This window comes from Diabrotica undecimpunctata, chromosome 1 (assembly GCF_040954645.1).
Source record: "Diabrotica undecimpunctata isolate CICGRU chromosome 1, icDiaUnde3, whole genome shotgun sequence".
In the NCBI taxonomy this organism is placed as follows: Eukaryota; Metazoa; Arthropoda; class Insecta; order Coleoptera; family Chrysomelidae; genus Diabrotica; species Diabrotica undecimpunctata.
In genome coordinates this window covers 171,175,515-171,197,705 of record NC_092803.1, presented here as the reverse complement: position 1 = coordinate 171,197,705, position 22,191 = coordinate 171,175,515, and the positions used below count along the sequence as shown (strand labels likewise).

At 33.2% G+C, this 22,191-nt stretch overlaps 1 protein-coding gene across 1 annotated transcript in view; it reads left to right on the top strand.

Annotated features, from left to right (window-relative positions):
- Positions 1-22,191, top strand: part of LOC140441319 (uncharacterized oxidoreductase YjmC-like) — a 40,454-nt gene that overhangs the window by 11,046 nt on the left and 7,217 nt on the right. Inside the window, exons 2-6 of the mRNA XM_072531968.1 lie at positions 8,942-9,097; positions 11,146-11,334; positions 15,651-15,766; positions 15,841-15,939; positions 16,143-16,338. Coding sequence (XP_072388069.1) covers positions 8,942-9,097; positions 11,146-11,334; positions 15,651-15,766; positions 15,841-15,939; positions 16,143-16,338 — 756 coding nt within the window. The remainder of the gene's footprint in view (positions 1-8,941; positions 9,098-11,145; positions 11,335-15,650; positions 15,767-15,840; positions 15,940-16,142; positions 16,339-22,191) is intronic.

Genomic DNA, 22,191 nt, shown 5'->3' with positions numbered 1-22,191 from the left:
CAGGATTTTCAAGCCATCCCGTTAGACGATCATCCACCCCCTGTATAAACCTACATAATATCGAAAGTTCCCCTGGGTTACCTTGCTTCATTACACCCAAAACACATCTACGCGTTTTAATCGATACCGGCGGTTCCCATTCAATTTTAAATCCGCGAGCTCTCAAACTATTTGATAAAAATCATATTTATCGAAAAGCTTTTTCGCTAACGTCAATGAAAATTACTTCCAAGCACGACTTAAATATTAAGACGCCACTATTCCTAGAATATGGAATTCCACAAACATTCGACGTAAAAATTGCCGACTTTAGTCAATTCTTTGACCTCCTCCTTGGAACTTACGATCTGAAAAGATTCCACGCCACAATTAGCTACGCAACTCATACTTTAACCTTTGAGAATCCTCACGTTAGCATTCCATTTGAAACATTATACCAAAAAATTCCAGTAAGCGTTCATAATGGCGAAGTTTTATTGCGCGAAACACACTTTCAAGGTATCAAAATTCCCCATTCTATTCACGTTGCAAAAAACGGCTTTCTAGACACTTTCGACTTACCTATGCCTATGAAATTTAATAAGAGAATTGAAGTTGAGAACTTTTGTAATTATAATATAGCAAAAATTCCAACGACGCATTTTAACGAAAACAAAATCCGTACTTCGCACTTAAATAACGAAGAAAAATATAAAATTATAAGTCTTTGCAAAAAATTTAAAGACGTATTTTACGACGAAAATAAAAATTTAACTTTCACGTCAGCTGTTAGACACGAAATTAAAACTAAGGATGAAAATCCAATTTATGTAAAGGGATTTCGGCATCCCAAAGCAATGCAGGAAGAAATAAAAAAACAAATAAATAATTTATTAGATAATAAGATAATTCGACCGTCAATTTCACCGTACTCAGCTCCAGTTTGGATAGTACCAAAAAAAGCTGATGCCTCAGGTCAGAAAAAATTTAGATTAGTAATTGATTATAGGAAGCTCAATGATCATACTGAAAGTGATCGCTACCCACTTCCTCAGATAGATGAGATACTGGATAACTTAGGAAAAGCCAGTTATTTCACAACATTAGATTTAGCTCAAGGTTACCATCAGATTGAAGTTCATCCGGATTCTATTCGGAAAACAGCCTTTTCAGTTCCGCATGGTCACTTTGAATTTTTACGTATGCCCTTTGGTTTAAAGAATAGCCCAGCAACATTCGAAAGGTTAATGGACAATATTCTTAGGCCCTTTATTCATAAGTTTTGCTTCGTCTACATGGACGATGTCATTATTTTTTCCAAGTCACTGCAAGAACACTTAGTTCATATTGCGACTATTTTTGACACTTTCAGAAAAAATAATTTAAAAATTCAGTTAGACAAATCTGAGTTTCTCACGAAAGAAGTTTCTTTCTTGGGTCACGTAGTGACAACCGAAGGAATCAAACCTAACCCAGCAAAAATCGAAGCTATACAAAAATATCCTCTACCAAAAACAGTAAAAGAAATTAAATCATTTCTTGGTTTAATCGGTTACTACCGAAGATTCATACCCAACTTTGCAAAAATAACGTCCCCATTTTCGAGATGTACTCGAAAAGGAGCAACTATCGACCCCACAAATCCAAATTATTTAGAATGTTTTGCAAAATGCAAACAATTGTTAACTAATTCTCCAGTCTTACAATATCCAGACTTCGAAAAGCCTTTTGTACTGACTACAGACGCCTCTAATATAGCTATAGGATCAGTATTATCTCAAAATAATCACCCTATTGCCTACTATTCCCGAACTCTAAATTCCGCAGAACGAAACTACTCCACTATTGAAAAAGAACTTTTAGCCATACTAGATTCTTGTAAACACTTCCGTATGTATTTATACAACCAAAAATTCACTGTAGAAACAGATCACAATCCTCTCGTATGGATCTACAAAATTAAAGACCCCACTTCTAGATTAGCCCGATGGAGACTTAAACTAGAAGAATATGATTTTGAAGTTAAATATAAAAAAGGCAAAGAGAATCAAGTTGCTGATGCTCTTAGCCGAGTCCAAATAAATGCCCTAAGCTCGAGTTCAGAATGTGCTGAACCACCCGACAATTTTGACATAGACGATTTCCTTGCCGATTTTGACAACTTACAAAACAGTACTAACACACAACATACATCAGTTGAGAACCCTATCACTGGAATAGAGATTTCACCTGAACCAATTAATTTATCCTCAAACCAAATTATTTTTAAACCGGAGTCAAATAATTTTGAAATTAAATACAAAAGAATTTTTAACAAACACCGTTACACTGTCACTTTGACAAATAATTGGAAAACAGAAATAGCAAATACCTTCCAAAATATCCTTAGACCAAATCAAAAATTTGCAATAACAATCCCTCACGAATTTAGACCTTTTATCTGTAACTATTTTAAAGAAAAAATAAATTCCACAGTCAAAGCAATATTTTGCAATATACTACTTCAGGACATAGAAGAAGAAAACCAACAAATAGAATGCATAAAGAAATATCACGTAGAAAATCACAACGGAATAATTGAAACCTACAAACATTTAAAACAAAAATTTTATTGGCCCTCAATGCAGACAACTATTTCTAATTTTATCAATAAATGCGAAATTTGCCTAAAAAATAAATACGAACGACGCCCTTATAAACTTCCTCAATTAGGACCGTTGTTAGGTCAAAAACCTTTTGATATATTACATATCGATCTATTCCACTGCAATAAAAACCTGTATCTCACAATAATAGATTCTTTTTCCAAATACGGTCAATGCTATAAGCTCACCGACAAAACTTCCATTTCGATACTAAATAAATTAAGACACTACTTTTCGCACCACAATTACCCAAAAAAGATTGTATGCGACAGCGGCACCGAATTTAATTCCGCAGTCATTAAAGAATTCCTAAATATCCACAAAATCGAAATACATTTTACAACAGTAAACAATTCTTCCTCAAACTCTCCAGTAGAGCGCTTTCATTCAACTCTTATTGAAAAACTTAGGACCTTACAAGCCCAAAATCCAAATGATTCGTTAGATGACATTGTAACACACGCCATTCTTATTTACAACCAATCAATCCACAGTTCCACAGATTATTCCCCGTTCTCAATTCTGTACGGACCCTATGCAGAAGAAATACATTTCGACTTTGATCTTCCGATATACGAAACATATAATCAAAGACATAAAGAAGAACTCCAACCCTTTATTGCAGAACTATATAATAAACAAAAACAAAAAAGACAACAACTCTTAGATAGACAAAACGAAAATGCCGAAGATATTCCGGAAATAGACCTTACAAAATCCCTATATGTTTCTAAGAAAAAACATAAGTCCAAATTACAAGCCCCTTTCTCCACTATTCATCCAGAAACGCAAGACAAAACAAAAATAATCGGTAAAACAGATAAACAAAATTTAACAAGCACTCACCTTAAATATGTAAAACGAATACGAAAACATGTAGATAAACCTACTCAAGACCCAAATTTTTCACAGGACAATCCTCGCCCTGGTCCATCCACTCAATATTCAGGAGATTCCGAATAATGGTTACTATGCTGAAGAGATAGGCAAATCAAGAGAAATCTCCCACTATCACAGACATTTTCTTCACATTCCACTAGACAAATTATCCGACAGTATTGACGCTAGTCCGACAAGCTATTTCAAAGATCACTTCAAAAATGCACCTCTCTCGCTACTGTACTCCCAATACACCCACATACAAGAACAAACAAAAGACGATCTACACAAGATTACGCGAAAACAGAAACGCGGACTTTTTAATTTTCTAGGTACAGCCATCAAATACGTGACTGGAAATCCAGACGACTCTGACTTAGACTTGTTAAAATCACACATAATCTCTTTAGAAAATAAACAAAACGAAATCATAAAAAAATTTAATAACCAAATATCTTATGGAAACTCTTTTAACACGAGATTCGATAAACTTTTAGAAAAACTAAATTCTGATAATTCAATTCTCATATCTGCACTCAACAAATTATCAGCTGATTTTGACAGCTATATCATTCTACACAATGAGATAATAAATCTCCAAAATATAAACGAATTTCTAATGAAACTTATAAGAACCATTACTTTATCTGAACTTAATATCTCTAATATAGAATTATTCACTTTAAAGGAAATAATAGACCTTAAAGAGAACCTTCTCAAAATTTATCCCAGAAATTCAATTCCCAATAGTAATGAACACCCTTATGAACTTATAGAATCAACAAAAACTTTAGTTTGTGTAACTTCAAATACAATGCTCATAATAATTAAAATCCCTATACTCCATGAAATTCCTTATACTACCTATAAAATCTATTCCATTCCAAACAAAGATCATGTTATGATTCTGCCACCTGCAAGCTACTATACAAATAATAAATGGTTCAACACTTGTATAGGACAAGGCGATAACATAGTTTGTTCCAACTACGTACAATCCAAATGTAACATACCCAATGTAGATAATTGCACAAAAACATTAATCACAGAGAACTTTTTCCAAGAAACCAGCAAAGTCATATTGCTAGGAATAGTTCACCCAATGAGAATCCAGCAGATAGAAATTAATTCAACCAGCCTCTTGACGACAGATGTACCAATAATGATTGAAGGTATCCAATTTAATAAAAAGACGTCTCAAGATATTTCCATTCCAAAAATTGTTCCAATAAAATTAATACCAAACCATGAGATGAAAATTGAAAAATTAACAATCCCAGAGACACATGGCCAAATTCAACCAATAGATACCATAGAAGTACTACCCCGATTATCCATAGGACTGAGCACCACTTCTGTTATAATATTTTTAACTATTTTAGCTTTCCTAATAATCTTCCTAATTAGGAAAAGAAAACGAATTTCCAAAATCCTATTTGGAGAAAAATTGCATCCTGCCCAGATCCAGATACTAGACGAGCTGATAGCCGAAGTAACCAAAACTTCGAGGACGAAGTCCCAACCAATGGAGGGAGGAGAAATGTAGCCATAAGCTCCCTTACTATTAAGAATCAGCAGATTCCGATATCCGACGTTATAAATAGGAAGAAATTAATATTTTTATTATTATTGTAATTATTATGTTTCAATAGTCAACTTTAAATCATTAAATGTAGTAGTTTGTAGAATTTCTCAAAAATTGTAACTTATTTTCGAAATAAAGATTTTTTTTGGGAATATCGACGTTGAAGAAACATTTCTATATATATATAATAGAAAGATAACAAATAAACTAACTTGGGGATCTTGGATAGTATGAATTTTTCTTAAAAAATCAAAACTAGTCAAATTCAGTCGAAGAACATGTAGCATTCTAGTACTTCATATTACATTAAATGGTACTTCGGTGACAGCTACCAGTCAACACAAGATACTAGGCTTAGTTTATAATAGCCGACTTATATAGAAATTACAGATCATAAACTTAAAAAGCCAATCATATTACTAGATTGAATCTTCTTAAATCTTTAGCAAAAAAAACATTTCTAAGGGAGCTGATGAAGACATCCTATTTAAATTATACAGATCTCTTATTTGCTCTCGACTAGACTATGGAATGATATGGATGATACTCAGTTTGGGTTCCGCAAGGGACTGGGAACGAGAGAGGCATTGTTTGCTTTTAATGTCCTCTCTCAAAGATGCTTAGATATGAACCTAGATATTTATTCCTGTTTCATCGACTTCGAGAAGGCATTCGACAGGGTCCGACATGAAAAACTAATAGAAGTACTGAGAAACAAAGATATAGACAGACGAGACTTACGAATCATTATCAATCTGTATTGGAATCAAAAGGCCAATATAAAGATAGAAGAACAAAAGTCCGAAAATATAGATATAAAGAGAGGAGTAAGACAGGGCTGTGTTCTGTCACCATTACTGTTTAACGTGTACAGTGAAGCCATATTCCAGGAAGCGATAGCGGATCTGGGTGATGGAATCTCTGTAAACGGAAGAATAGTAAATAACATAAGATTCGCTGATGACACCGTTATAATGGCAAACACCCTGGAATCGCTACAAGAATTGGTAAATAGAATTGACGATTATTGCATTAGATACGGACTAAAAATAAATAAGAGAAAAACTAAATTTATGATTGTCTCAAAAACGCAACATGGAAATGAAAGATTAATGATAGAGCAAACCCAAATAGAAAAAGTAGAGACATATAAATATCTGGGAACCTGGGTTGATGACAAAAATGACCAAAGCAGAGAAATCAAAGTCCGAATTGAAACTGCAAGGCAAGCATTTGTGAAAATGAAGACAATGCTTACCAACAGAGACCTTCATTTGCATCTTAGATTGAGGGCTCTAAGATGTTACATATTTTCTATCTTACTATACGGAATGGAAGCTTGGACATTGAATAAACAACACATAAGAAAAATAGAAGCGTTCGAAATGTGGTGTTACAGAAGAATATTAAAAATCCAGTGGGTTCAAAGGATTACCAATGCTGAGGTGCTACGACGTCTAAATAAGGAGTTAGAAATTATGAACAGCATAAAAAGAAGAAAACTAGAATATTTGGGTCACATAACCAGAGGAGAAAAATATGAGCTGCTGAGAATTATTATGCAAGGAAGGATCCAAGGAAGAAGAAGCATAGGAAGAAGACGCATCTCCTGGCTAAAGAACCTTAGAGAATGGTTTAACTGTAGTTCACTACAACTTTTCAGAGCAGCAGCCAACAAAGTGACCATAGCCGTTATGATATCCAACCTCCGATAGGAGATGGAACTTTAAGTAGAAGAAGACTATGGAAGCTTTATATACGTATTAGCATTAAATCCTTATCTAAAAATTCTTTACAGTATTAAAAATACAGTGTTACGAGTACTCCTCAGAGTCTTCCATAGAGAAATTTTCCCTTTTGCTTTGCAAGCAACAACTGCTTCTGGGATAATTTGCTAGGTTATATTCAAATCGATTTAAAATAATTCTCTTCATGAGGTAATTTAGCTTCCATTTACACGATGGATTCATTTTTTATTAACAGACTCCCATATACTATTATTAACACCTCCTTCGACTAATTACATTCAAAAAATTAATTTTTCGCCCAACAATTACCAGAAAAATAAAGTCAACAGCAAAATATTGAGACAATATTTTTTGGAGGTGGTCAACACTCTTCAGAAATATATCGAAAACTGAAACATAAGTTAGAAATTTTGTAACAACTGCAAACAGTATTATTAAGAAGTTTTGCCTTCTATCATCCATGCAGGAAAACTATAAGCCGTTCTACAAGCATTAAACTGTTTATCTAACGAAACTAAAGCCACGAAAACCGCAATATGTAAAGAATCGATGTCCTCAATCAACTCGATTAAAAATATATATTACGAACCTCCATTAGTTCATGCCATACATGAAGCTACAAACCATCTGAATTCTGGAACAATCATAGCATCAATCTGTACTCCTTCTCACGTTGGCATTTTGGGTAACGAGGAAGGCAAGGAAAGCAATTTTCACCAATGCCGAAATTAAAACCGTCCAACTAGCATCAGACCTAAAACTACTTTTTAGGTTTTAAATCAAAAAGTCCTGTAAAAATCAATGGGTGAACCTACTATCGAAACCTTTTAGCTATCTAACTTAAGTAGAAGAAACAAATAAATCGGCGCAAGCTGAAAAATGGACACGTCATGCCTTTGGAGGTATCACCTCGCTATGAAAAGTGCAGTGATTCATAACAGTCCAATATATTCTTATTCTAGGTACCTAGAACTAAGAAAAAGTACCTAGAAGGTAAAAGCATCTATCTTAGATTCAATATGATCTGAAAAGTATATTAGCCAACACATAGTATCTTGGGAGCTGGCGTCCAAGCCAAGTATATAAACATAGCTTTGGAAAAGGCGGTCAGGGATGCCCAAATAGACAGCAGAGGAAACATTTTTAATAAATCATCCCAAATTTTGGCATATGCAGATGATGTTGATCTAGTTGCCCGCATAACACGCAAGCTAGAAGAAATGTATACCACCTTGTCAAACGCCTCAAAAAATATGGGCCTGCAAGTAAATGAAAATAAAACTAAGATAATGGCATCAACACCCAACAATAGAGCCAGAAACATCGGCCACCAATTCACGGTTGATAATTCTACCTTTGAAGTGGTGGACAAATTCACATACTTAGGCTCCCTGATCACCAAGGAGAACGTCATGACGGAAGAAATCAAGCGAAGAATAATCCTAGCAAACAAATGCTATTTTGGACTGAGTAGACATATGGGAAGCAGAAACTTAAGCCAAAAAACAAAAATAACCATATACAAAACCCTTATACAACCAGTGTTGACATATGGGTCGGAGACATGGACCATTTCCAAGGCAGATGAAAATCTCCTGCTTATATTTGAACGAAGGATCCTGAGAAGAATATTTGGTGGCATCTGTGAAAATGGTGTTTGGAGAAGGAGGTACAACTACGAGATATATCACAGATATAAACATATATTTGGTGGTAAAAACGTAGTATCCTTTATAAAAATAGGAAGACTAAGATGGGCAGGACATCTGGCAAGATCACAGCAGAACAACCCTCCTAGAAGAATACTTATGTCACAACCTGTGGGAAGTAGAAATAGGGGTAGACCAAAACTCAGATGGAGGGATGGTGTAGATGAGGATGGTAGACAAATAGGCGCAGCAAACTGGCAACAGTTGTCAATGGATAGAACTGACTGGCGTAATAGACTTGGGAAGGTCGAGGCTCTTTTATAGTGCTGTAGCACCAATGATGATGATGATAGTATCTTGGGACACGTATTTTTCGTAAATTAGTTGTAGATTTAAATCACTTTTATGTATATATTCTTTAGGATATGACCATATTTCTTTTTTTTTTGTTTTCAGAGAAACAACTTATTACCCCACTAAAAGAAGCAAGGCGATTTATGATTGACTGTTTTAAAGCAGTGGGATCTAATCAAACCCATGCTGAAATAGTATCAGATAACTTGCTGGAAGCTGACTACAGAGGACACTATACCCATGGAATGAATAGATTAGGTAAATATGTTTGGTATGTAATATCTAACTAAGTAAATGTGGGTTTATCTATGACATAATAGATTTCATTTTGTATATGATCGGCGTATTTGGTCCGTAGTTGATATACGAATATGTATTGAACAATTTTTAGCCTCTATTAGAGTGTTAAACAAAATGTGAAACTAGCAGTGAATTATATTATTATTCAACCTACTCTTTTTCTAATTAAATAATTTTAATACAGCCAATCTGAAACGCCTCTAAACGTTTCAAAAAAAAAATCATCTTGCTCAACAAACCAGGCCTCTATAGTTTTTATCACCTCTTCATTGGAAAAGTATGTATAACCTTTTATACATTTTTTCAGTTGAGGAAAGATACCTAAATCAAATGGAGCCAGACCTGGTGTACAAATAACTTGAAACCGAAATCATGAATTGTTTGCAGAAAAACATGCCAGTCGTGTGTAGCGGCATTGTCCTGCAAAACCAAAATACCTTTGGTCAAGTTTCTGCGTCTTTTCTTCATGTTTTTGATCAATAACATCAAATAGTAATTCCCAGTTATTTTTCTAACTAACTATTTTTTGTAGAGGAGAAATGCAATTACTCACACCCGATGGTCCGTACCACATTTAGTGTGGGACTCACTAGCCTGACATCCCCACTAAAATTCTCCTTTTGACTTTACTATCTATCATTTATATCTTCGAGCAAGCGCTAGGCGAACTACAAGAAGGCGTATTAGTCAACGGAATACGTCTAAACAACATTAGATATGCCGACGACGCAGTAGATTTTAGGGAGATCTATGTCCAGCAGTGGATAAGCGAAGATTGAATGATAATGATGAAGGGATCACTCCAGTGAAATAAAACAACGCATAGGAAAAGCGAGATCGGCGTTCATAATGATGAAGTCTCTTTTCAGAAGTCACGATTTACCACTTGCTACCAAAATCTCTCTCATTAGATGCTATGTATTTTCTACGTTATTATACGGAGTAGAGGCCTGGACACTTTCCGAAGCTTCTTTAAGAAAACTCGAGGTATTCGAGATGTGGTGTTACAGACATATTTTAAGAATTTCATGGGTGGATTGTGTGACTAATGTTGATGTCCTACGTAGAATAGGCAAGGAATGCGAGATTATTAACACCATCAAAGAGCGCAAACTAGAATATATTGGCCATGTTATGAGGAATGAACAGAGATACGGCTTGTTGCAACTCGTTCTTCAGGGCAAGGTATTTGGAAAGAGAGGACCAGAGAGAAGAATATCTTGGCTTCAAAACCTGAGAAAGTGGTTTAATACATCGACAACCGTGCTATTCAGAATAGCAGCAAGCAAAGTTAGGATAGCCATGTTGATCGCCAACATCCGGAACGGATAGGCATCGTAAGAAGAAGAAGATCTATCATTTGCTTGGTTATATTGTCCGGAGTTAGTTTCTCCTCCACGATCAGATTGACCTACTGCGGCTATTTGTGCCATTTCTCGCAGACAAAGACTGTATAATCTACAGTGTCAAGTTCGTTGTAATACACATAGGAGTCACATTAGAGGAACATACATACATTATGTTGTTTCCAAAATGCTTAGCGTACCCCTGCCATTTCACGAGACTCATCTGTTCTAGATTGTTGTACCCTGTCCTGTTGAATATTAATAGTCTCTCTTTAGCCAGTAATTATATGTGAATTGTTTCAGTGATAACTTCCAGTATAGCCGTTAAGACCGTACGGTAAGCCGATTACATTCTCAATAGATCTTTTCGTTCTGCCCTCTTAATCATCTGCCTATATTTTTCTTTCTTAACTTTAGTTAAAAAGAGTCATAGTCAGCCACAAGAGCTTCACTAGAAACCTAGCAGTTTTCGATTGCTTGGTGTTTTGATCCTAAGATAGGTTATCTGCTGGCCTTTATTATTAAATTCGAATTGTGGCAAATATGACGTGAAACAGGATTTATTTTGCATATAGTCTATTTTATAAATTTGTTTTATTTTCTACATGTTCAAATAATGACAATATACAAATAATTAGTTATCCATAATATTTATTTTAGAAAAGTACATTAAATATTTACAACACGGACTTGTGAATCCCAATGCCGTGCCTACAATAGATAAAGAAACGGAGGCAACTGCTGTAGTCAACGGTAATAATGGCTTTGGAGCTGTTGTTGGACAATATTGCATGAACTTGGCTATGGAAAAGGCTAAAAACACTGGAATAGGATTAGTTGTGTGTCATCGTAAGTAAAAGATTATTTTCTAAATATAGCACCAATTAAATTCAAGTTTTAACCTTTAAATTTCAATAGGCAGTATATCAATTATAAAAAAATTAATCTGGGAAAGAGTTACGATAATAAATGTATTGTAATTTTGGTTTATTCTTTCGAACAAAATTAAATACTTTAATAAGTTCTTTTTCTTTTAAAATCAGATGCGATGACAATACTTGTCTCTGATATTTGATGGTGAGAACTTTGTATCAAACCCTCTTCTTTCTTTTAACTTCACCAAAAAATACTGCTCCCCTAGCAACGTTCTTATGGAGAGTTTAAGGATTTATGTTTGCTTAGTAATTCTTTTACCATTTTATACCAGACCTATGTCACTTTATATTCACCAATGCCATTCTTCTTCTTAGAGTGCAGTCTCCCTACGGAGGTTAGCAATCATAACGGCTATTTTTATTTTTGAACTTGCTGCTCTAAACAAATCAATCGATCTGCATTGATACCAATCACGTAGATTCTTCAACCATGAGTTCTGCCTTCGGCCAACAGATCTTCTTCCTTGAATCTTTCCCTGTATTATGAGTCTCAAAATTTCGTATTTTGGTCCCCTCATCACGTGGCCTAGGTATTCTAGTTTTCTGGTTTGTATAGTGGTGATTAGTTCTGTGTCTTTACCAAGTAAAGTTTTTTCACTTTACTTTATCCTCTCTAGTACTTCTTTATTTGTAATTCTGAATGGTACGTATTCTGATCTTTAAAAATAAGGTTTTTGCACGTTAGGGGTGGCTTCATTCGTATAAATGCTGATCTGGCAATCTCTATTCGCCTGTTTATTTCTGCAGTATGATCATTGGTTTCATTGATCAAAGTTCCCAAGTACTGATATTTTTCTACTTGATCTATCACGTTACCATTGATTGTCAATAGGTGATGTATATTTTGTGGTCTTTTGTAATTACCATGTACTTCGTTTTTTAGCGTTTATAGTAATTCCCATCTCAGCACTATTTATACTTAAGCTTTCGATAAGATGTTGCAGATCTTCTATCCTCATCGCTATGATCGCAGTGTCGTCTGCATATCGTAAGTTGTTAATTAATTTTCCGTTAACGGTAACTATCTCTTTGATATTATTGAGCGTGTTTTGGAAAATTTCTTAAGAATATAAGTTAAACAAAAGTGGCGATAAAACACATCCCTGTCTTACTCCTCTACAGATCTTCATTTCTTCTGAGTGTTGCCCATCAATTTGAACTATGGCACTTTGCTACGAATATAATGTTTGCACTATATTTATAATTTTACTGTCAATGCGCTTGTTCATAAGTATTGATATTAGTTTTTCATGTCTTACTTTATCGAAATCTTTTTCGTAGTCAACAAAGCACAAGACCAATGCCAGTTTTTTTCCATATTTTACATTTCCTACAGACCGCACCTTAGTGAGTTCACTTTACCTATGTTATAGAGGTATTTCCTCAGTTGACATTTTCTAGTCACTATCTCTGTGACCACATCCAGCTCTCGTCTATTAAGATCCATTAAACTAGTCAAGATTCTCGTCTCAATGCTGTTTATTATTTTCTTCATTTGAGTTTGCTATTGTATCGTTTATGATGTACTATGATGTAATATTTCTGAGCCTTCGAAGGGTATGGTAAAGCAGTACTTTGTTAGAGTCTAGGAGTTCATTTGTCTCAACGCCTTTATTTTTAAGCACTCATGTAAGGTAAGATTTATATTTTCTGGCTCTTGTTTATTAATTAAGGATATCCTAACAGTTGCTTACCAGTTTTAGTAAGGGTGGAAATAATGTGGTGTTAATTGGATTTTTTCTATAACACTACACACATGTTTTGCCTTCTTTTATTTAATTAATTCCGCATTAATAATAATATCGTACAGAATTTTTGCCGGATCCTTTCGGATTGCTCCAGCGCCAATTGGTTCTTTTACTCTGTTGTAGGTAACTAGTGTCGATGCATACTAGCCCAGGGGCACCGACGGCTTTAAATGCCTTAGAAGCGCGGTAGCGCCTTGTGATCATTTTTTAAAAATAAAAATTCTGTTGTTGGTACTGAGAATTAAATTTGTGCCCTCTGACTTAGAAGGCGAGTATCCTGGCCGCTGATCTACTGCTGCCACCATTCTACATTAACTCTACTATAATATTATTAATCTTGTTGGTTTCCTCCTCATTACATTTCGGCTTCTCCGATTTAATTTTTATTTAAATTTATATCTTGGATGATACCAGTATCAATTCCCCAGCAGGCAAGTCCTGCCTAGGCATCCCCCACTAAGTCTTCGTTGGTCCTTCTCTTCTACTCCATCCAGGAACTTACAGTTCAGTAATTCTTCGTATTGAGTATGTTTTAAGCAACTTTAACACCAATTTAGCATCCACTGGTGTCACACCTAGACTTTCCGTGATATATTCATTATTAATTTTATCCTTTTTGATATTCTTCTCTTTTCCCAGTTATTTTTTTATTGTTATTTCCGATAAATACACTATTTGATCTTCTTTTTTATTAATTGCTCAGAATTTAATATTGTTCGTAATAGATGATCTTATGACAGTTTTATATTATTTATTTCCATAAAATTCTGACTATACTTGTAACTCTAATCTTAACTCAGGAATACCGACTCTAGATACTTATTGCATTCTAGATACCTACTGTGTTTTTATTCTATTAACCTTAAATAATTTTCATCAATAGCTGGTCTCTCCTTTTTCTGTGTTTACTTTAATTACGTTTTAATATTTTCTACTAACACCACATATTCAGCATACATTATTAAGGACTACGAAATGGTATTCTGTAGCTTTCCTATTATTTGATCAAAAACAGAGCTCTTAGACCTAATGCAATGCTAATTTGACATATTTTTCAATGTCCTCAAACTTGTCGTAATATCACATGTTACTCTATCATGCATATCCTTCACAGTCTTCAGATACTGTGAACTTTTTTTCTATTCACCGCCTACTGCAGAGTCTACTACAGAGTCCAATCATATGCTTTTTTGAAGATACTTAAATACCATGTTACGGTTTATTTTCTATATGAACACAGCATATTGGTTGCTTAGGCTAAAAATAAAATTTAAAAGTACACAATGAAAGAAAAGAACTTAAAAATTGTTAAGTTCTTTACCATCTAGATCTAAGTATTATATACCAACAGTAAGCAAAATTTCACGATAAATGGAATAAATTTGGGAGTTTCAACCTAAGACTAAGATTAATATTAAATTAATATTAAACTCTGATATCTTACTCAGGGCTTCCGAAGTCTCAGTTTGCTAAGTTCCCAGACATTACACTGTTAGAGACTCTTGGGTTGGCAAATTTAACAAAAAATTAATAGTATTTATTTATATTTGTTGTTTATTTGCCACCAAACCGAAAACTGCTTGCACTAACTTACAAATAAGATAAATTACGTTGGGCGCCAATGTGTAACAACATCATTACCAATGTGCAACAGTGTCTTTTAGGTGTAGATAAGTCTAATCTTAAATACAAATCTGAAAAATGAGTTTCAAAGAGACAAATAAAGAATTTTATTAACTAGTCTTCTTTATTACACATAAAAAATTTAAAACAAATCTTGTATAAAGCTGTATAAGAAATAAAATATAAAAATATATTTATGGCAATTATTGTTCATGTCACTTTTGGGTGTTGCTGAAATTGCAGCTGAATGTAATATTAACTGCAGTTGTAGTTGAATATTTGATGTAAGCTGAAAGTATGGATGTAAGCTGAAGTAGTTTCAGGTGAGTGTTTCCCATGTTACTGCGGGTTGCCCTCTGTGTGGTGCATCACATGGTTCTGAAGTCCCACCAAAAAAGGGGACACAAAAATTTCAGTTAGAGCCAAAAGATAGATTTTAATATAAAATGAAGTTGTAAACAAAAAACCCACTTTAAATACATGAAAGATATTGAGAAACATTACCACTTTTGCAGTGAAGTAAAACTAAAGCAGATGTGCTGCTTCAACTCCAATAAATTATCGGGTTCTGACACCCGTATATTAACCAAATTTTTAATGTCTTTTTGTGAAGTCCAGTGTACAGTATTTTTTGTGTTTTTTTTTCAATATAAAATTTTTAATAATTTGTAGTTTACTAAGAAAATTTTCTGCAATTTTGTACCAAATGAGATCTCTCCTAACAGTAATACTTTAAATACTTAAGCATAGCTCTGAAGATGGCTTTGTTAACCGAAAGCGCTCAGCTAGAAACTAAATGTTTACACACTTTAAAAATACTATCAGTCGCTTCATTTAATATTTTTATTGTTTCATTTAGATTCAAATCATTATGGAATGGCTGCAATGTATGCTCTGCAAGCCATTAAAGAAGGATTCATTGGATTTAGCACAACCAACTCTCCATGTCTGATGGTACCCACTAGAGCAAAAAAGGTATGAAAATAAAAAAATTAAGTTTTAGTTCTCCAACTATGTAACAGATTATTGACTTGGAAATATTCTTTTAGTCGGCTTTGGGAACAAATCCAATAGGATTCGGAGTCCCTGCGAATGATGGGGATAGCTTTGTTCTGGATATGTCAACCACCAATTGTGCTTTAGGAAAGGTGAGAGCAAACTTAATTTTTGTAGATAGACATAAATAGTGTAATATATCTTCAGAGGTCTAAAATGATCTGATAATCAATATGTATTTTGTGCGCAATCATTGGTTTTTTATAAAATCGATTTGTAGCTTCAATAACTATATTACCTACTTAGTTGATGTCCCCAAAACTGTGTGTAAAAATTTGTTAAATGTTTATTTCAGATTGAAATGCAAATAAGAAAGGGGGAACCACTTCCACCAGGATGGGCTTTAGATAAAGAAGGCAATGTTCAAACAGATGCCAACATCGCCTTTCAGGATAAATTATTGCTTCCTCTTGGAGGAGAAGAAATAACCGCTGGATATAAAGGATATGGTTTAGCTGTATTCGTGGATGTATTATCTGGAATTTTATCAGGTATGAAATTGCTTTATTCTGTATTTTATATATGGTATTGAAATAACATATTTGAAGAAAAAAAACGTAATATTTTACAATTAATGTAATTGACTATATCCCGTCAATCATAAATCAAGGTTTATTAAAAAAAGTTTTCGAAAATAGTCCTCATCATCATTTTTAGTGTATTCTACCCATTATGGTGCAGCCTTCATTATAGTAATAGTTATGCCCACGATTGTTCATCTTCGCTTTTTCTGTGCTATTTGTACCCACCTGTTTCCTTTTGTCACAGTCCCATCTTAAATTTGGGCGTCACGTCGGTTTCTGCTATACAGACGACGCAATACTACTCTCTCAAAGTGAAGACGATTTACAATGTATGCTGCACCAATTAAATATAACCGCCAGAAAGTTTTCCATGTTAATTTCCTCAAAAAAGACAAAATGCATGGTTACAACAGCAAATTTTCTAAGATGTAAATTGGAGTTAGAAGGTCAGATAATAGAACAAGTGATGGAGTTTAATTATCTAGGCATCACATTATCTCATCATATCTCATCATATCGCATCACATCGCAGCGAAAATCACAAATATAGATGTCCTTAAAAAAATAAACCAAGAACGCCAACTTTTCGAAACCATCAAGAAAAGGAAAACGGCGTATCTAGGTCACATCATGCGAAATGAAAAATACCAGTTCCTCCAACTTATAATCGAGGGTAAAATTGAAGGCAAGAGAGAAATGGGACGCAAGAAAATGTCCTGGCTCCGAAACATAAGGCAATGGACAGGGATTAACGACATACAATCTCTGATACATATTGCAAGAAATAGAGAATTAATGGAAAATGTGATCGCTAACATCCATTAGTGGATTTGCATCTAAAGAAGAAGAAGATCACATTATCTAGCTACGGAAAGCTCGAAACTGAAGTGGAAGATCAAGTGAATAGAGCAAACAGAGCCGCAGGCTGCCTGAATGAAACAGTATGGAGAAATAAAAAAAATTGGGAAAGAAATGAAAAGCAGAATTTACAAAACAGTCATCAGATCAATAATGACATACGCGGCAGAAACACCACCTGACACAAAGAGGACAAAAAGGATGTTAGAAACAGCAAAGATGAACACTTAAAAAAATTGATGGCAAGAACCTATTGGACAGAGCTAGAAATACAGATATACGACGTAGATGCAAGGTGGAGAACATCAAGGACTGGGTAAGAAATAGAAGAGTAGAATGGAACAATCATACAAGCCGAATGACAACAAATAGAGTAATAAAGACGGCAAGAAACGGTTCCCCAATAGGAAGAGGATCATTAGAAAGACCACGAAAACGATGAAACGACAACTTACTGGAGGCACATTGAAAAACAGACAGACATGTCTACATAAAAAGAAGAAGAAGAAGACGTTGGTCTCTTGACTTCATTTGGATACCACAGTGTATCTATAGAGGACCATCTATTGTCAGTTCTTCTGCTATTTTAAAGATGTGATTCTGTGGATTACATCAGTGATCTCGCTTTTCTGTCCTTTTCATTCTATTATTTGGCGATTTCTCTTTGTTATACCTAGCATGCATTGCTCCATTGACCTTTGAGTGACTTTGACTTTAGCTATTATCTCTTTCTTTAGTGTCGCCGTCGTATATCATGATTGGTAGTACACGCTATCGATTACTTTATCTTCTTCTTCTTAAGGTGCCATGCATTTCTGCGTAGGCGTCCACCGTACATCGTCTTGTCAGGTGAGATGTTAAATATTCTGGATGATTACTTTATAGATAGATTTAAATATAACTGAATTTTTACCAAGCTGCCCATGCCAGTTTCATTATTCTATTGATTTCTAGGAGTAAGGAGTCAGATTTATGTATTAATTATTGTCCCAGGTATATACTCATACTATATACTGTCTAAAGTTTAGTGTTGTTTAGTTATTTATTAATACATCTTGGACATCCACTAGCTCGTTTTACTAACATGGTTTTTATTTTTGTGAAGTTAAATTTTAGTCCAACTTTATTGCTAGCTGCATTTAGGTCACTTGTAGGTCGCTAAAGTCTCTATGTACGGTTTGTCAATGCCTTGGTTCGTCAAAGCTTCTATTATTGCGTTCAGATATATAGAATCAAAAGCCTTCCCAAAATCTATAGAGCTTAATGCTAGAGGTATTTCATATTCTTTAGCTCTACTCATTAGGTCTTAAAGCGTATGGATATGATCCAGGGTACTGCATTCACTTTTGATTTTAGTTTTGAAATCAGATTTGTTAATCTGTTGTTGATAATCTTTGTATATGACTGGTAGCAGACTTATAGGTCTGTGGTTTTTAACATCCTCTTTGCTACATTTCCTATGAATGACAATAATTATTATGTTTATATTTTAGTGGTCTGGTATGCCTCTTGATCTTAAGCAGTTCATAAATATATCTGCTAAGATTTTTCAGGTTTTCTGCCAGCGTATTTAAGCAGTTGCACTGTTATGCCATCTATTCCAGCTAGTTTATCGCTTTTCATTTTTGTAATTAAAGATTCTTCCAGAAGGAATTCTGGCACATCTCCTTGGTTATTGATTATTGCTTTTCTGGTGTTTTCGTTTGTTAGTGCAACGATTTGCTTCCCAGCTTAATGGGCAGCCTATATTTAATTGACGAAATGAATAGTCATTTAAGAAACAAATTGAACGGTATAGGGTTTAGATATCCTTCTTTAATTACATTATAAAATATTCTACGATATCTATTATGATACACTAGGACCAAAATAGCAAAAAAAAAGACACATGATACAAGAAAAGACATTTTATTAAATCAAATATTTATAATAACTACCATTAGCTATCTGGCAGTAATAAATTCCATGTTTGAATCCATTAGTGACATTTTGGTGTGTAATATCTATCAGTGAATGATATTTGCAATGATGTTTATCATTTCTTCTAATACATTACCTCTTCTATGGTGTCTGGCCGCCTATTTACATAGACTTTTCTTTTTGAATAACCCTACAACCAAAAATTTTAATCCCGAGAACAAGGTAGACATTCATAAACTTTCTTCCAGTTATCCATTGGTTTGGAATTATTTCTTGAAGATAATTCCGCACATAATTTCCGAAATGAGGCGGAGCACCGTATTGTTAAAACCAGATGTTATTAGAGGTAAATCCAGATCGGCTTTATTAGAAAACTACTTCTAAAGCTCTAATAAAGGGAAGACGTAAAAATGCTAAAAAGTAAACATATGTATTCAAATTGCCATCGAAAAAATATGGGTCTACTATGGGTCTAATTCCATCCCAAACACTCTTTGTGGCACTTTTATATGACTTTCTTAAAACCAATGTGGATTTTCCGACATCCAATATCATGTATTTTATTTGTCAATGGTTCCTTTTAAATAAATTATTGCTTCTTTAGAAAACAAAAAACAGTTTGATATTAAATAGGTAAAAGAACTAAGAATAAGACTTACCCACAATCTATTTATTCTACCAGTAACGACCGGTTTCGCATACTATAAGTTGATGTGCATCTTCAGGTCTTAGGTATAATGGTAAACTAAATGCTGAAATTATAAAAACTCGTATTAGGTTTACGTATATAAATAACTATACTTTGGCCGCTGAAAAGATGGAATGATCACGTGAATGGCACGCACTCTTAAACGTTCCTCTCCCTATGTTATCACTTTTCCCACGTTTACACCGCTCAAAAAAACGAACTAATTCTCGTTATAATACATTTATACAGTTTTTTACAGGTTATTGGTTTATATTAAATTTAAACATTTTATTGGCTTTTGCGTATAGAGTTAAATTCTAAATTTAAATTTTTATAGGGTGGACAAATAAAAAAGTTTATATAATATGTCAAAAGTAGTAAATTTAAAAAAAAATAGGAGATAAATTCGGTTTATAAATTTGATGGAATGCGATTCGTTTGAATAGAATAGAATATCTTTATTCGCAAGAATCGGTTGACAAAGAAATATATGATTTAAATGATTGAAAAACACGTTTTTGTTTTGATATACATTATAGTAAAATTTAAATTTAGTAATTAATAATTTAAACAAATTATTAATATATATATATATATATATATATATATACATATTTATATATATATATATACATATATATATATATATATATATATATATATATATATATATATATATATATAGTAGTTAGGTATTATTGACTGACACGTTATGTAAAATAAAGTTTTATTTTGAGGTTGCAGTCATTAATAGGGCAGGAAAGTAAAACTCTTTGTTCTTTATCAAGCTTTCGCAAAATTTATTTGCTTCTTCAGGATATGCTAAAATATGGTATCAGTAAATACAACGAAATTAGAACTAAATAGCATTTTATAAAACTAGTATAAAAACTTACAACATGAGGTTAATCCATTAAATTTTCAAATTTGCAAAACATTAAAACTTAACTTATTTTAAAAATTATACAGTTATGTAAGTACAATATTCCAATTTAATTTAATTTTGTAAAAATTATATATTGTATTATATTGTACTTACATAACTGTATAATTTTTAAAATAAGTTAAGTTTTAATGTTTTGCTATTTTGAAAATTTAATGAATTAACCTCATGTTGTAAGTTTTTATACTAGTTTTATACAATGCTATTTAGTTCTAATTTCGTTGTATTTACTGATACCATATTTTAGCATATCCTGAAGAAGCAAATAAATTTTGCGAAAGCTTGATAAAGAACAAAGAGTTTTACTTTCCTGCGTACAAAACTATACTTATTATATATACTCAAAATAAAACTTTATTATATATATATATATATATATATATATATATATATATATATATATATATATGTATATATATACATATATACATATATATATATATATATATATATATATATATATATATATAATAAAGTTTTATTTTGAGTATATATAATAAGTATAGTTTTGTACAACCCGTCGATGCTTGCATTGAGTGATCAAGCGACCTTGGATTCCATGTTTTAAACAGCCGGGGTATAATAAATACTATTTACATGCCGATACACGGATTATTATTTAGTGATTTAGAAAACATAGTTCAAACTATCCTGGTCAACTGGTGACCGGTGATCGTCGGTTTTATTGTAACTATTTTAACAAAAAGAGTGAAAGTTCTTGAGGGAAGAGATACTAACAAATAAACCAGAAAGTAGGTATTGTGTAGATTGTTTGTTGACATCAATGTGATGTGTTATATTATTTAAAAGTTTTTACATTTATTCAGTAGGTATATTTTGGAAATGTGTGTTAATTTATTGAATTATTTATTTAGAACAGACAGCTCCATGATTATAAATGAAGGTAGATGTATAATTTGTGGGTGTACAATAACTCCAACTTGGAGTTATCAAATTATGATAAATTGATTTGGTCTAATTAGGGCAGAATTGTTGAGATGTCAAATCAATTTAAATTAAAAATTAAAAACACTTAAGGACACTTAGGGACAAACAGAACACATTCAAAAAGACACAACAGACATTTAATTTAAAAAGTGAGGCACTTAGTGGCACTACATCACTGCTAAGGAGAGGAAGTGGCAAAAACGATTAGTTTTTTGTTGTTTAATAGATTTTTAAGAGGTAAAATACAAGTAATTGTAGGTTAAAGTGTGACAGTTCTCCTTCTATTTATTAGTATTGTACATAAGGTTAACTAACTTTTCAGCTGTCTTAAGTTTTTCTTACACACAAAAAACAATATTACCGAAGAAAAATAAAATGTTTATTCTTCAAAGAAATAAAACAAACATGTTACACAAGCATTCTGATATAAAATAAAATAAACACAACTATTTTCCATATTTTG